This window comes from Enhydra lutris, unplaced genomic scaffold (assembly GCF_002288905.1).
Source record: "Enhydra lutris kenyoni isolate GAN:26980312 unplaced genomic scaffold, ASM228890v2 scaffoldscaffold93, whole genome shotgun sequence".
Taxonomy (NCBI): domain Eukaryota; kingdom Metazoa; phylum Chordata; class Mammalia; order Carnivora; family Mustelidae; genus Enhydra; species Enhydra lutris.
This window is the reverse complement of record NW_019154177.1, coordinates 712,198-725,593: the sequence shown is the minus strand read 5'-3', so window position 1 is coordinate 725,593 and position 13,396 is coordinate 712,198. Positions and strand designations below refer to the sequence as shown.

General features: G+C 37.2%; 1 protein-coding gene across 1 annotated transcript; it reads right to left on the bottom strand.

Annotated features, from left to right (window-relative positions):
- Nucleotides 1-2,858: 2,858 nt before the first annotated feature.
- Nucleotides 2,859-3,803, bottom strand: LOC111138593 (olfactory receptor 2W1-like). The gene has a single exon (XM_022490609.1). It carries the CDS (start codon nucleotides 3,801-3,803, stop codon nucleotides 2,859-2,861), a length of 945 nt encoding a protein of 314 aa, XP_022346317.1.
- Nucleotides 3,804-13,396: the final 9,593 nt, after the last annotated feature.

Sequence of the window (13,396 nt, the reverse complement as noted above, 5' to 3'; positions counted from 1 at the left end):
TACAGATCCTTTATCTCTTTGGTTAGGTTTATTCCCAGGTATCTTACAGTTCTTGGTGCTATAGTAAATGGAATTGATTCTTTAATTTCCCCTTCTGTGTTTTCATTGTTATTGTATAAGAAAGCAACTGATTTCTGTGCATTGATTTTGTATCTTGCCACATTACTGAATTGCTGTATGAGTTCTAGTAATTTGGGGGTGGAGTCTTTTGGGTTTTCTATATAAAGTATCATGAGAGAGTTTGTCTTCTTCATTGCCAATTTGAATACCTTTTATTTCTCTTTGTTGTCTGATTGCTGTTGCTAGGACTTCTAATACTATGAATCAGCTACTCAGTGTGACTAAAACTTTAATATGGAAGGGAATAATTTAAAAGGAAATCAACTAAAGAGTTAGCAGTCATTATTTCTAGGTTATGAGATAATTGAGAAACGTTTTCTTTTATTCTTCCTGTTTTTCTCATGTCCAAATACATATTTAAAAGGATTCCATAATATTATGAGGGTGAAAGAAAACCTAGAGTATCTTTCCCTTCTTTTAGTTGTCAGGTGTTGCAAATGTTCTAAATGTTAAAAGCCTAAAGATGTTGCTCCTGTATTCATTGCCCAATGAATATTTGTTATACTCTGTAGAATAAGAACATTTAATGTATATTTATTAAGAAAATATCCATTCATTTATTCATTCCCTGTATTTATTAAACATGTAATTCATGTCAGAAGCCAATTTAGACACATGAAAATCACACATGAGTAAGAGGTTCTATGTTGTTGAAAAGCTCACCAATGCCTTTCCTCCAACATACATACAGACAAATATATAAAATGAGATAATGCCATAATAGTGGCAGGGACTGGTTTTGGAGGGAATGCAAAGGGCAGAATGATGAGATTTGTAAGAATATCTATCCAGAGGTAAGATTATAACTGGGTTTAGGAGTCTAGTGAGAGGTTTGTAAGTGATAAATCAGTAGGTTATCAAGATTGGGGACAAGCATTTTTCACAAAGAAGAGGTGATATTCGTTTCCAAGGGCCACACTGCCACCATTCCGTACATTCTCCTCCCAAGTCCTTAGAACACCATAAAGTTTCTATTGTCTCTAGGGCTTCCTGTCTTTGGGTATCATCACCCTCTCTCAGATTCCTTATTATTGCCAAGGCTTACACATCTGATGATTTTAAAGTTACCTGCAAAAAGGCATTAAAACTATAAATAAAGGTATAGTGTTTTCCCTGTGGAATCCTGGGAACCACAAGGTTTGAAGACAGGAGAGAAAAGACCATTAAGTCTTACAAATCCTGTACTCCCACCCAGTACTGCAGGTGGATGGCAGTTTACTTGACCTTGAAATCACAGAGCAAGGACCCCATAAATGTGAGGACTGTCTTGTGCAGAGAGGATTTCCAGTCTCTTGAAATGGTCATCTTGTATAGAAGGGAGTATTTCTCTCTCCAGCATCCAGATTATCAGAGTTTGAATGTATTTACCAGTAAAGCAAAGTAAAAACATATGGGGAACAAACATGAGATTGCTACGTTTTCTTTTGCCAAATAAGAACATCAAGCCCCTTTCCAAAAAATGGCCATCTATTACCACCTTAACTTAATAAAAGAAAAAAATATAAAACCAGAGTAAGAAGATACTATTAAATAATGAATACCCTTTTATATGGATTTCTTTTATGTGATACTCCTCATTTCCTTCATTTCTCTTATCTAAGAGCCTAGAGAAACCATTACTCACTTACTTTCACAGGTGTATGGGAAGGAAATTAATTAAATTCTGTAAAGCCCTGTTAATTTTCTGTTTAGAGACTTAACATCTCCCTATTCTCTATAATAGTGGTTCTGAAAGTTTAGCCTAATACCTGTAGTGTTTGTTAAAAATATCTGTTGCTGGGTCCATCATAGATGGTTGGTTCAGTAGGTCTGAGGAGGGCCCAAGAGTGTGTGTTACTGATAAGGGGCCAAGTGATGCTATTGCCGGTGGTCCAAGGGCACACTACCTTACAGGAAACACTCAAACTCCTTATCAGGCCACAGAGGGTAAAAGTTAAGCTACTCTAACAGAGGGAGCCTAAAGTAAAGGGCTTAATTCATATTAAATAATATAGAAGATTTTCCTCCTGTAATAGTCTGGAGACATTCTCTGCTGCAGGGGTGGACGTTTCCATGTTATTTTTCCATTCCTTATTAGGGCTTTTGGTAAAGCTAGGTACTCTCCACATTGACATTCCAGCCAAGATGAAGGGGAGTGAGAAGGGTGAGAGCAAATGGCTTCATATTTGAGAAGATAACCCAGGAGTTACACACATTGCTTCCCTGGCATTGTGTTGGTGAAGGCCAGGCTCAGAAATGCGATACACACTTTGTGGCCCTGTGTCCAGTTAAAACTAGGAGAAGTTGGAATGGGTATTAGTGGGCAGATGGTCTCCAGTACAGATGCCCCAATATCAATATCAGATGAAGAGAGGGTATTCCTATACAATTGGTCAGTGAGGAAAGGAAAAAATTAGTGTACGGTGTAATCCTATATTAAAATAATTTCTATGTGAAATGTTAATACTTTGTACATATCTCTATTACTCTATTTAACCGCATTTCGTAATTATATGTTTAGTTATCTACAGTTCTTGATTAGTCTTGAAGGATTCTAAGTGTATGAATTGAAGTTTCTTTATGTGTCTGTATCTCTATCTCCTTAAAATTTTTCTCTCTTTACACTTATTTACAGTGCCATTAATTAGTACAATTCTTGGTACAATGGTAACACCCAATAAATGCTCTTTGTAGAAAAGAATCAATTCATCTTTTATTGGTAAAAGTCAGTATTATTTACTAGCTTTCTTCCATGTAACTCATGACTTGGCTGGCCATTTTTCAACACACAGTATTCTCTTTACTGCCCTCTTCACATCTTTGTTTCTTAAAGTGTAGATCACAGGGTTAAGGGTAGGTGTGATGATTGTGTAAAAGAGAGTAAAGAACTTTCCTTCATCTTGGGATGTGCTATTCTGTGGCTTCATGTACATGTAAATGGCTGTTCCATAAAACAGAGTTACTACTGTGAGGTGGGAACCACATGTATTAAGGACCTTACTCCACCTTGCTGCTGACTTGATCCTCACGATTGCTTGAGTGATTACTGCATATGAGATGAGAATTAGTGATAGAGGTACTAGAAGAAATATCACCCCGAGAGCAAAGAGAATGACCTCAATTACTTTTGAGTAGAAACAAGACATCTTGATCAATGCTGGCATCTCACAGAAAAAATTATCCACTTCCCGGTGCCCACATCTTGGTAATTTCAAAGTCAGGGAGCAAAGAATTAACGCACTGCCAAGGCCACCTAACCATGTGGTGAGCACCATCTTCTGGCAAAGCTGAGGGTGCATTATGACAGTGTAGTGAAGAGGTTGACAGACAGCAGCATAGCGGTCATAGGCCATCACAGCCAAGAGAAGACATTCAGTGGCTCCCAGGTCAAGGGCAAAGAAGAATTGGAGCACACACCCTCCATATGTAATAGACCTTGTCGGACCCCATAGATTTACCAGCATCTGGGGGATAATGCTAGTTGTATAGCAGAGATCCAAAAAAGACAAATTGGATAAGAAGAAATACATGGGCGTATGGAGTTGGGTGTCTAGGTAAGATACAAGAATGATGGTTGTGTTTCCTACCAGAGTCACAATATAGAAGATGAAGACCACCCCAGAGATGATGGGTTCTAATTGGGGTCGATCAGAAAAGCCCAGCAGGATGAAATCTGTTGTGGAACTTCCATTGTTTGTGTCCATGGCTCCTTAGGAAAGTCTAGGAGACAAGATCGTGGTAATCAAAATAGCATCAGCCCTAGGCAGAAAAAGCTTGCCATGTAGTTTGCCATGAGTATCCCCAATTCAGTTGTTTGTGTGCTCTCTCCCATTTGGACCACCTCTGTTAACACTCTCCTTGTATTCCTTGCCCAAAGCTTCTCTGTGTTTACTCATAACCAGAGTGGTTCTAAAAATAATATGGCAAACCCAGTCACACTGAGTTATAAGTCATTGAAATGGTTTAATGATGCCATGTCACTTATGTTTCTGTGTGTTTTGATTAAGTGATAAATCCATAAATTTAATATTACTTAAGATTGGAAGAGTTGTTTCTTGTTGAAATTATGACATAAGCATACCTGGTCATGACAAATTTTTGCCTTATCCAAGAAGTGGAATTTCAGGTAAAAAGTTAAGGGACCCACTTCCTAGGGACAATCTCCACTGTTTGGCAGCAGGATCAATTTCCATATTCATTTTCAAATGTATTCATTCCAGCCATTATCATCACTGTCCCTTCCTTGATTTCCCTCCTCTTCAACATGGCAGACACTGCTGTTCCTTTATCAGTTTTGCTGTTCCCCACTCTACTGACCTTTTCTGATGCCAGGAAAAATCATCTTTCCTATTAACCTTCTTTTCCGTGTAGAGAGGACCCATATTTCTTAGAATGCCATTCATGACTACTGTATAGCATTTAAATAGCCTTCCTGATCTGTTACAGAGTTAAAGATTGAACTAATTCCAGAAACATTGGGTTGCCACCCACACACAGCAACCACCTGTGTTAGCTCCAACTCACCTGGCCATTCTGCAAAATTATGATGGCAAGTAACTGGAACAAGAAGCAGTTCAGTAAACGTCAGTGAGTTGTTTTTCTTTGTGGAATTTCCCAGTTCCACAAATGAGTCAATCCTCTGCTTGCTTCAGACCTCTATAGGTAAAACCTTATTTTAGTTCTCTAAGAATTCAGAAAAGAGATAAGGAACACATAAATTTCACTATTTCTGAATAGTTTATGATATCACTTTATAGACAGAATTTTATTGATTGAATTAGTTTATAAATATTTTTTAGTTTTTATTTATTTTTTTGGTTTGTAAATTTATGTTTTTTTTGCATAGAATTTCTGGCCGTAAACATCAGACATAGGGTAGTTTATATTTGTTGTGTGTTTGTGACCAGGAATAATAACTTTACTTGCTGTCATTACAGTAAAATAAGGTGAATTAAATTACCTACCATATATGGTTGTTACAAGCAGTTTAGTCAGAACATGAAAATATTATTATCATGAAAAAGAACTGTTACTACCAAGTAGCATGAGATAGGGATATAGCTTTTCTCAATACAAAATGGAATTTAATTTAATTAATGAATGTGATGTTTTTATGTGATGGATGACCGCTAAGTTGGGCATAGTGGTTAAGTGCACAGATTCTGGACTCAGAGCTTGGTGTCAAATCCCAGGTTCACTCCTTGGAGGTGATGTGTCCTTGGGCAGTTATGTAATTTTTTCACACCAGCTTCCTTATATGTTCAGTGAAGATAAGAATGTTCCTCAAAAGGAGGTGGTAAGGTTTAGTAATGTGAAAACACTAGGAACTGTGTTTGGTTCATATTAACTATCAAAATTAAAAATTGTATTAACCTACCCACAAATTATTATTGTTACTGTATTTACTCCTTCCTGTCATCATTTTTCACACTGGTGATTTTACCATGATGGTCTAGAACTGAACCTGAATGCCTAAAACTTCATGTTTGCATAACTTTTCAAATGCACACACACTCATGTACACAAAAGTGACCACAAGCATGGTGTACATATTGAACTGATAAACCCAGAGGCAGGAGAGGACAGAGGACTTAGCTCCCAACATGTGTAGGTTACAAAATGCACTGGGCATCCTTTGACCACATAAGGCTGGGATAGTGCTGGGAATTAAAAGGCCACAGAACTTTAGAGCTGAAATAGACTCAGAAAGTGTGATCCAGCCTTCTGCCTTAGGATGGAGGTCTTCCATGGAATACCCACAGACGCCAGTTTTCAGAGCTTCATAGCTCTGCGTCTTTAATCTGTGCCCCATCCATACTCCTTGTGTTGAGCTCAGAGATGCCTCCTTAACATCCAAGACTGATGCTTTTTCTTTATTCTGGAAATAACAGAGAATATGTCGATTCAACATGGCTTCATTATGAAGAACAGTTTTATTATACAACAAAACATAGATGCAGAGGAAAACAAAGGCTTGATGAGTGAAGGTAAATATTCTTGTAACGAACAGGCACATCAAGAAATAGAATCTTGCCAAGCACCCCAGGAACTTCTTCTTTTTTATTTTTTTATTTTTTTTATTTTCAAGTTTTTCTTTATTTTTTCTTTCTTTCTTTCTTTTTTTTTTATTTTCAGCATAACAGTATTCATTGTTTTTGTACCACACCCAGTGCTCCATGCTTCATGACTGGTCCTGATCATTACACTTCCCTGTTTCTCAAACTATCCACTATTCTGATGTTTATAATACTCACCTAGTTTAAAAAATTTTTTAAAAATATATTTTAGAGAGTGAGAGAGAGAGAGCATGGGTGGAAGGGCAGATGGAGAGGGAGAGAGAAACTCAAGCAGGTTATGCTGAGCACAGAGGCGGAGGCATGGCTCAATCTCATGACACTGAGCTCTTACCCTGACCCAAAACCAAAAGTTGAACCCTTAAACAACCACGCCACTAAGGTGCCATTAGTAATCATCTTGTATTTAGTAGCTTGATTATGCAAATGTGCACCTGTACACAATATTGTTTAGTTGGGCTCATTAAAAGTTTTTTATATGTCTTTTGAGTTTCTTTTAATATTGGAATCTCTTATCAAATATACTCTTAGGTCTATATTCCTAGACTAAGTGTTTGATGGCTGTCGGCTGCTTCTAACACTGTATGATGTTTAATTAGTGCACTTTCCTGGTTGCCATGCATTGGACTCACTATGGTTTATCAAATACCTTTGATTATGAGCTGAGACGTGAACACAATACCATAGGTGTGTGAAGAAGACAGTGAGCACCCATGAGGTGTGTATAGTTCCTAAAATATATGTTTGCTTGGTTTAACAGGGGAAAAACATTAACAGTTAAGTTGACACTTTGGGTCCCATAGGAGCTCAGGTACTTACTGGAAGTGTTAAGCTGGAATTATCCTTCATGCAATTGTATGTTGTGAATCCAGGTTATTGGACTTTTCCTTTATGCTGTAAACTATTTCATTTTTTTTGGAAGGAACAAAATTGAGTATTTATTTAAGTGGGGCCTATCCAAACAAGGCATTCTAAAGCTTAAATTTCATTAGCTTTGTTTTTTTAAATTCAATTTTATTTTTTCAGGGTTCCAAGATTCATTGTGTATGCACCACACCCAGTGCTCCATGCAATACATACCTTCCTTAGTACCCACCACCAGCCTCTATTTCATATTGATTTAAGTCCTGGCACAAATTTAGCTATGATTGTCATTTTAACTTAAAAGTGAATGTGATAAAAAAAAAAAGGAGAGGGGCGCCTGGGTGGCTCAGTGGGTTAAAGCCTCTTCCTTCAGCTCAGGTCATGGTCTTGGGGTCCTGGGATCGAGCCCCGCATCGGGCTCTCTGCTTGGCGGGGAGCCTGCTTCCTCCTCTCTCTGCCTGCCTCTCTGCCTACTTGTGATCTCTGTCAAATAAATAAATAAATAAATAAATAAATAAATAAATAAATAAAAAAGGAGAAACCACAAGCAGAAGAAACAGATGTTAAGAAAAGAGGCATGTGATGTTTTCACTGAAACAGATTTTCATTTTTCATGGTATGGACTTCAGGTTCTAATAGCATGAATTTACAAATTACCTTGTTCTATGAAACATAACACAAATGAAGCAAACATATTTAAACATAATTTGAATGTACAGAATGATGTGGAGAGTAAACTAGAAGGAAAATTAGAACATATTTACATTTCAGGAGGGAAGAGTTCACAGTTGTCATATTCTTACATAGTCCAAAGGTACCCATCTTCCCATGATGACGAGCCTTCATTTCAGCGGTAATCAGAAGGATTCTTCTTTGACAAGTTACTGAGTTCATGAAATACTGATTAGTCCCGACTACTTGTGCTAACAATTCGATCACTTTTGTGTTTAAATGCAACAGCTGCACTAATATTCAGTGAGGTCTCTAATGTGAATGTTGAAGAAAAACTAAATGTGGGACTGGTGTAAAAGCTGATGAATTTCGTTCGTTGAATGTATTTTTGATGGGATATTTGCAATCTTTTTGTATACACTCCTGTTAGAGACACATTTGTGGATGGATCTCTGCCTAATTAAACCAGGAGAGCCCTACACTTGTGTACTCCAAGAAGTGTTTATGTAGGACTTAAAGGCTAGTAAGTTAAGGTGGTGTAGACACTAGGGACTAGTGCATCACAGAGGGATTAACAGGACTTAGACCATGGTCAGAGGCCTATCCAAATGACTATTTTAGGAGCGATTCCCTTAAGACATTGGGTTTCACCTGTTCTTTTTGTCTTTATTTTTCCTTTTAGATTCCGCCATGGAAATTAAATTCAGAAATGGATTTGTTTATGTATGTAATTTACTACTGAAGATTGAAAATATAATGTTAATCATTTATATAAAAATTAACACATTTAACTGGACTTTTTGTTTTGTTTTAATTTTGTAAGGAATTTTTAATTTTTTTCCATTTTAAAAAATTTAAAATCAAGTAATTAACATATGATGTGTTATTGGTTTCAGAGGTAGAGGTCAGTGATTCAGCAGTCTTAAATATACTCATTACATCATGTATATAACACTCATTACATCATGTGCCCTCCTTAATGTCCATCACCCAGTTACCCCATCCCCTCATCTCCCTCCCTTCAGCAGCCCTCAGTTGTTTCCTATGATTAAGAGTTTCTTATGGTTTGTCTCCCTCTCTGATTTCATCTTTTTTTTTCATTTTTAAAAAATTAATTTCAGGCAACAGAATTCATTGTTTATGCACCACACCCAGTGCTCCACGCCATATGTGCCCTCCATAATACCCACCACCTGGCTCCCCCAACCTCCTACCCCCTGCCCCTTCAGAACCCTCAGATTGTTTTTCAGAGTCCATAGTCTCTCATGGTTCACCTCCCCTTCCAATTTCCCTCAACTCCCTTCTCCTCTCCATCTCCCCTTGTCCTCCTTGTTATTTGTTATGCTCCACAAATAAGCGAAGCCATATGATAATTGACTCTCTCTGCTTGACTTATTTCACTCAGCATAATCTCTTCCATTCCCATCCATGTTGCTACAAAAGTTGGGTATTCATCCTTTCTGATGGAGGCATAATACTCAATAGTATATATGGACAACATCTTTATCCTGAATATTCTTTTCTTATAATTTAATTTTATTTTTTCAGTGTTCCAGGATTTATTGTTTATATCCCTCCATATTCTCAAACCATAGTGTTTAAAACTTGAATTTAATTGCAGGAGAAAATTTGGAAGGAACACAGGTTACAGAACATCCCAGTAAAGAATGAATGTGTCAACCCGGAAATTAAAGAAGAATTAAAAATATTCATGGAAGCAAATGAGAATGAAAAGACAACAGTTTAGAACCTTTGGGATGCAGCAAGTCCTGCCCTAAGAGAGAAGTATAAAGTAATACAAGCCTTTCTCAAGAAACAAGAAAAATTTCAAATACAGAACCTAATCTTACATCTAAAGGAGCTGGAGAAAGAACAGCCAATAAAGCCTACATCCAGAAGGAGAAGAGAAATAATAAAGATTAGAGGGAGTTGAGGGAAATTGGAAGGGGAGGTGAACCATGAGAGACTATGGACTCTGAAAAACAACCTAAGGGTTTTGAAGGGGTGGGGAGGTGGGAGGTTGGGGGAACCAGGTGGTGGGTACTAGAGAGGGCATGGATTGCATGGAGCACTGGGTGTGGTGCAAAAACAATGAATACTGTTACGTTGAAAAGAAATAAAAAATAAAAAAAAAGAGAAATCAAAAGAACAGTAGAAAAAATCCCACAAACTGGGAGCTGATTATTTGAAAGAATTAATAAGATTGATATACCCCTGGCCAGACTTATGAAAAAGAAAAGAGAAATGACCCAAATAAGTAAAATCACATGAATGAGGGAGAGATCACAACCAACACCAGAGAATTACAAGCAATTATAACAGAATATTATATGTTATGACCAATTAATTCTATGCCAAGAAATTGGGCAGTCTGAAAGAAGTGGATGCATTTTTAGAAACATATAAACCACCAAAACTGAAACAGGAAGAAATAGAAAACCTGAACAGACCCCTAACCAGCAAAAAATTGAAACAATAATAAAAAAATCTCCCAATAAACAAGAGTCCAGGGTCAATGCTATCCCATTGGAATACTCCCAAATATTTAAGGAAGAAATAATACTTATTCTTATGAAGATGTTCCAGAAAAAGGAGTGGGAGGAAAACTTCCAAACTCATTTTATGAGGCCAGCATTACCTTGATCCTGAAATCACACAAAGACCCCATCAAAAAAGAGAATTATAGTCCAATATCCCTGATGAACAAGGATGCAAAAATTCTTACTAAAATAGTAGCTAGTAGGATCCAACGCTACCTTAAAAGAATTAGTCACCTGACCAGGTGGGATTTATTCCTGGGAGGCAAGTTTGGTTCAACATTTGCAAATCAGTCAAAGTTATACACAATATTAGTAAAAGAAAGGACAAGAACCATATGATCCTCCCCATAGATGTAGAAAAAGCATTTGACAGAATACAGGATCCTTTCTTTCTTTTTTTTTTTTTTAAATTTTTTATTTCTTTTCAGCGTAACAGTATTCATTGTTTTTTCACCACACCCAGTGCTCCATGCAATCCATGCCCTCTCTAATACCCACCACCTGGTCCTTTCTTGATAAAAAGTCTCCACAGTGTAGGGATAGAAGGAACCTTAATTTCATGAAAGCCATATGTTAAAAACCCACAACAAATATCATCCTCAGTGGGGAAAATCTGAGCATTTTCCCTAAAGTTAAGAATGTGACAGGGATGTCTGCTTTCACCAATATTGTTCAACATAGAACTGGAAGTCCTAGCTTCAGCAATCAAAAAACAAAAAGAAATAAAAAGGCATCCAAGTAGGCAAAGAAGAAATTAAACTTTTACTCTTCACAGATGAAGTGATACTCTGTAGAAAACTCAAAAGACTCCACCCCAAAATTGCTAGAACACATATAGAAATTCAACAATGTGTCAGGATATAAAATGAATGTACAAAAGCAGCTTGCATTTCTATACTCTAACAATGAGAACAAAGAAAGAGAAATGAAGGAATCAATTCCATTTACAATTGCACCAAATCCATAAGATACATAAGATACCTAGGAATAAATCTATCCAAAGAGATAAATGATCTGTACTCTGGAAACTGTAGATCTCTTATGAGAGAAATCAAAGAAGACACAAAAATATGGGAAAACATTCCATGCTCATGAATTGAAAGAATGAATATTGTTAAAATGTTTATGCTACCCAGAGAAATCTACACATTCAATGAAATCCCTATCAAAAAACCACCAACTTTTTTCACAGAACTGGAAAAAAAATCCTAAAATTTATATGGAACCAGAGAAGACCTGAATAGCCAAAGAATGTTGAAAAAGAAAAGCAGGGGTGCCTGGGTGGCTCAGCTGGGCATCTGCCTTTGGCTTAGGTCATGATCCCGGAGCCCTGACATCGAGCCCCACATTGGGCTCCCTGCTTGGTAGGGAGTCTGCTTCTCTCTCTCCCTCCACTGATCCCCAGGCTCATACTCTCTTGTGCTTTGTTGTCTCTCTCTTTTTTTCTCTCTCTCAAATAAGTAAATAACATAAAGTCTTTAAAAAAAGAAAGAAAGAAAACCAAAGCTGGTGGCGTCAGAATACCCGACACCAGGCTATATTGCAAAGCTGTATTCATCAAGACAGCATGGTACTGACACCAAAACAGACACATAGATCAATGGACAGAATAGAGAACCCAGAAATGAACCCTCAGTGCTATGGTCAACTAAATTTAGCAAGGCAGCAAAGACTATCCAATGGCAAAAAGAGAGTCTCATCAATAAATGGTGCTGGGAACATTGGACAGCCACACGCAGAAGAATGAAACTGGACCACTTTCTTACAACATACATAAAAATAAATTCATAATGGATGAAAGACCACAATGTGAGACAAGAATCTATCAAAATCTTAGAGGAGAACACAGGCAGAAACCTTTGACCTCAGCCACTGCAACTTCTTGCTAGACATGTCTCCAAAGGCAAGGAAAACAAAAGCAAAAAATGAATTATTTGGCTTCATCAGAATAAAAAGCTTTTGCACAGCAAAGAAAACAGCCATAAAACCAAAAGACAACCTATAGTTGGGTGAGCCTGGTGGTGGGAATTGTGGAGGGCACGTATTGCATAGAGCACTGGGTGTGGTGCATAAACAATGAATTCTGGTACACTGAAAAGAAATTTAAAAAATAAAAAAAAAATAAAAAAAGAAAAACTAATAATGTATTTTATGGTGACTAATATAACACAATAAAAAAAGACAACCTATAGAATGGGAGAAGATATTTGCAAATGTCTTATCAGATAAAGGGCTAGTATCCAAAATGTATAAAATTATCAAAATCAGTACTGAAAAAACATATAATCCAGTCAAGAAAGGGGTAGAAGACATGAACAGGTATTTCTCCAAGATGAATACAAATGGCCAACAGACACATGAAAAACTGCTCCATATCACTCGGCATCAGGGACATACAAATAAAAATCATAATGAGATGACACCTCACACCAGTTAGAATGGCTAAAATTAACAACTCATGAAACAGCATATGTTGGCAAGGATGTGGAGAAAGGGGAACCCTTTTACACTGTTGGTGGGAATGCAAGCTGGTGCAGCCACTCTGGAAAACAGTATGGAGATCGTCAAAAAGTTAAAAATAGAGCTAACTTAAAACCCAGCAATTGCACTACTGTGTATTTATCCAAAGGATACAGACACATTGATGTGAAGGGACACCTGCACCCCAATGTTTATATCAGCAATTTCCACAGTAGCCAAACTATGGAATGAGCCCAGATATCCATCAAGAGATAAATGGATAAGGAATGGATGGTGTATATATACAATGTAATATTAATTAACCATCAAAAGTAATGAAATATTGTCGTGTTCGATGATGTGTATGGTCCTAGTGGGTGTTACGCTAAATGAAACAAGATAGTAAGGACAATTATCATACGATTTCATTCATATGTGGAATTAAGGAACAAGACAGATGAACATAGGGTAAGGAATGGACAAATAGTATAATAATGATAATATGAAAAGTGAGAAGGAGGCAAACCATTAGGGACTCTTACTCTAGGAAACAAACTGAGGGTTGCTGGAGGGGAGGTGGGTGGGAGGAGTGGGTAATTGATTAATGGGCAGTAGGAGGGCACTTAATATAATGAACAGTAGGTATTATATTTGACTGATGAATCCCTAAATTCTACCCCTGAAATT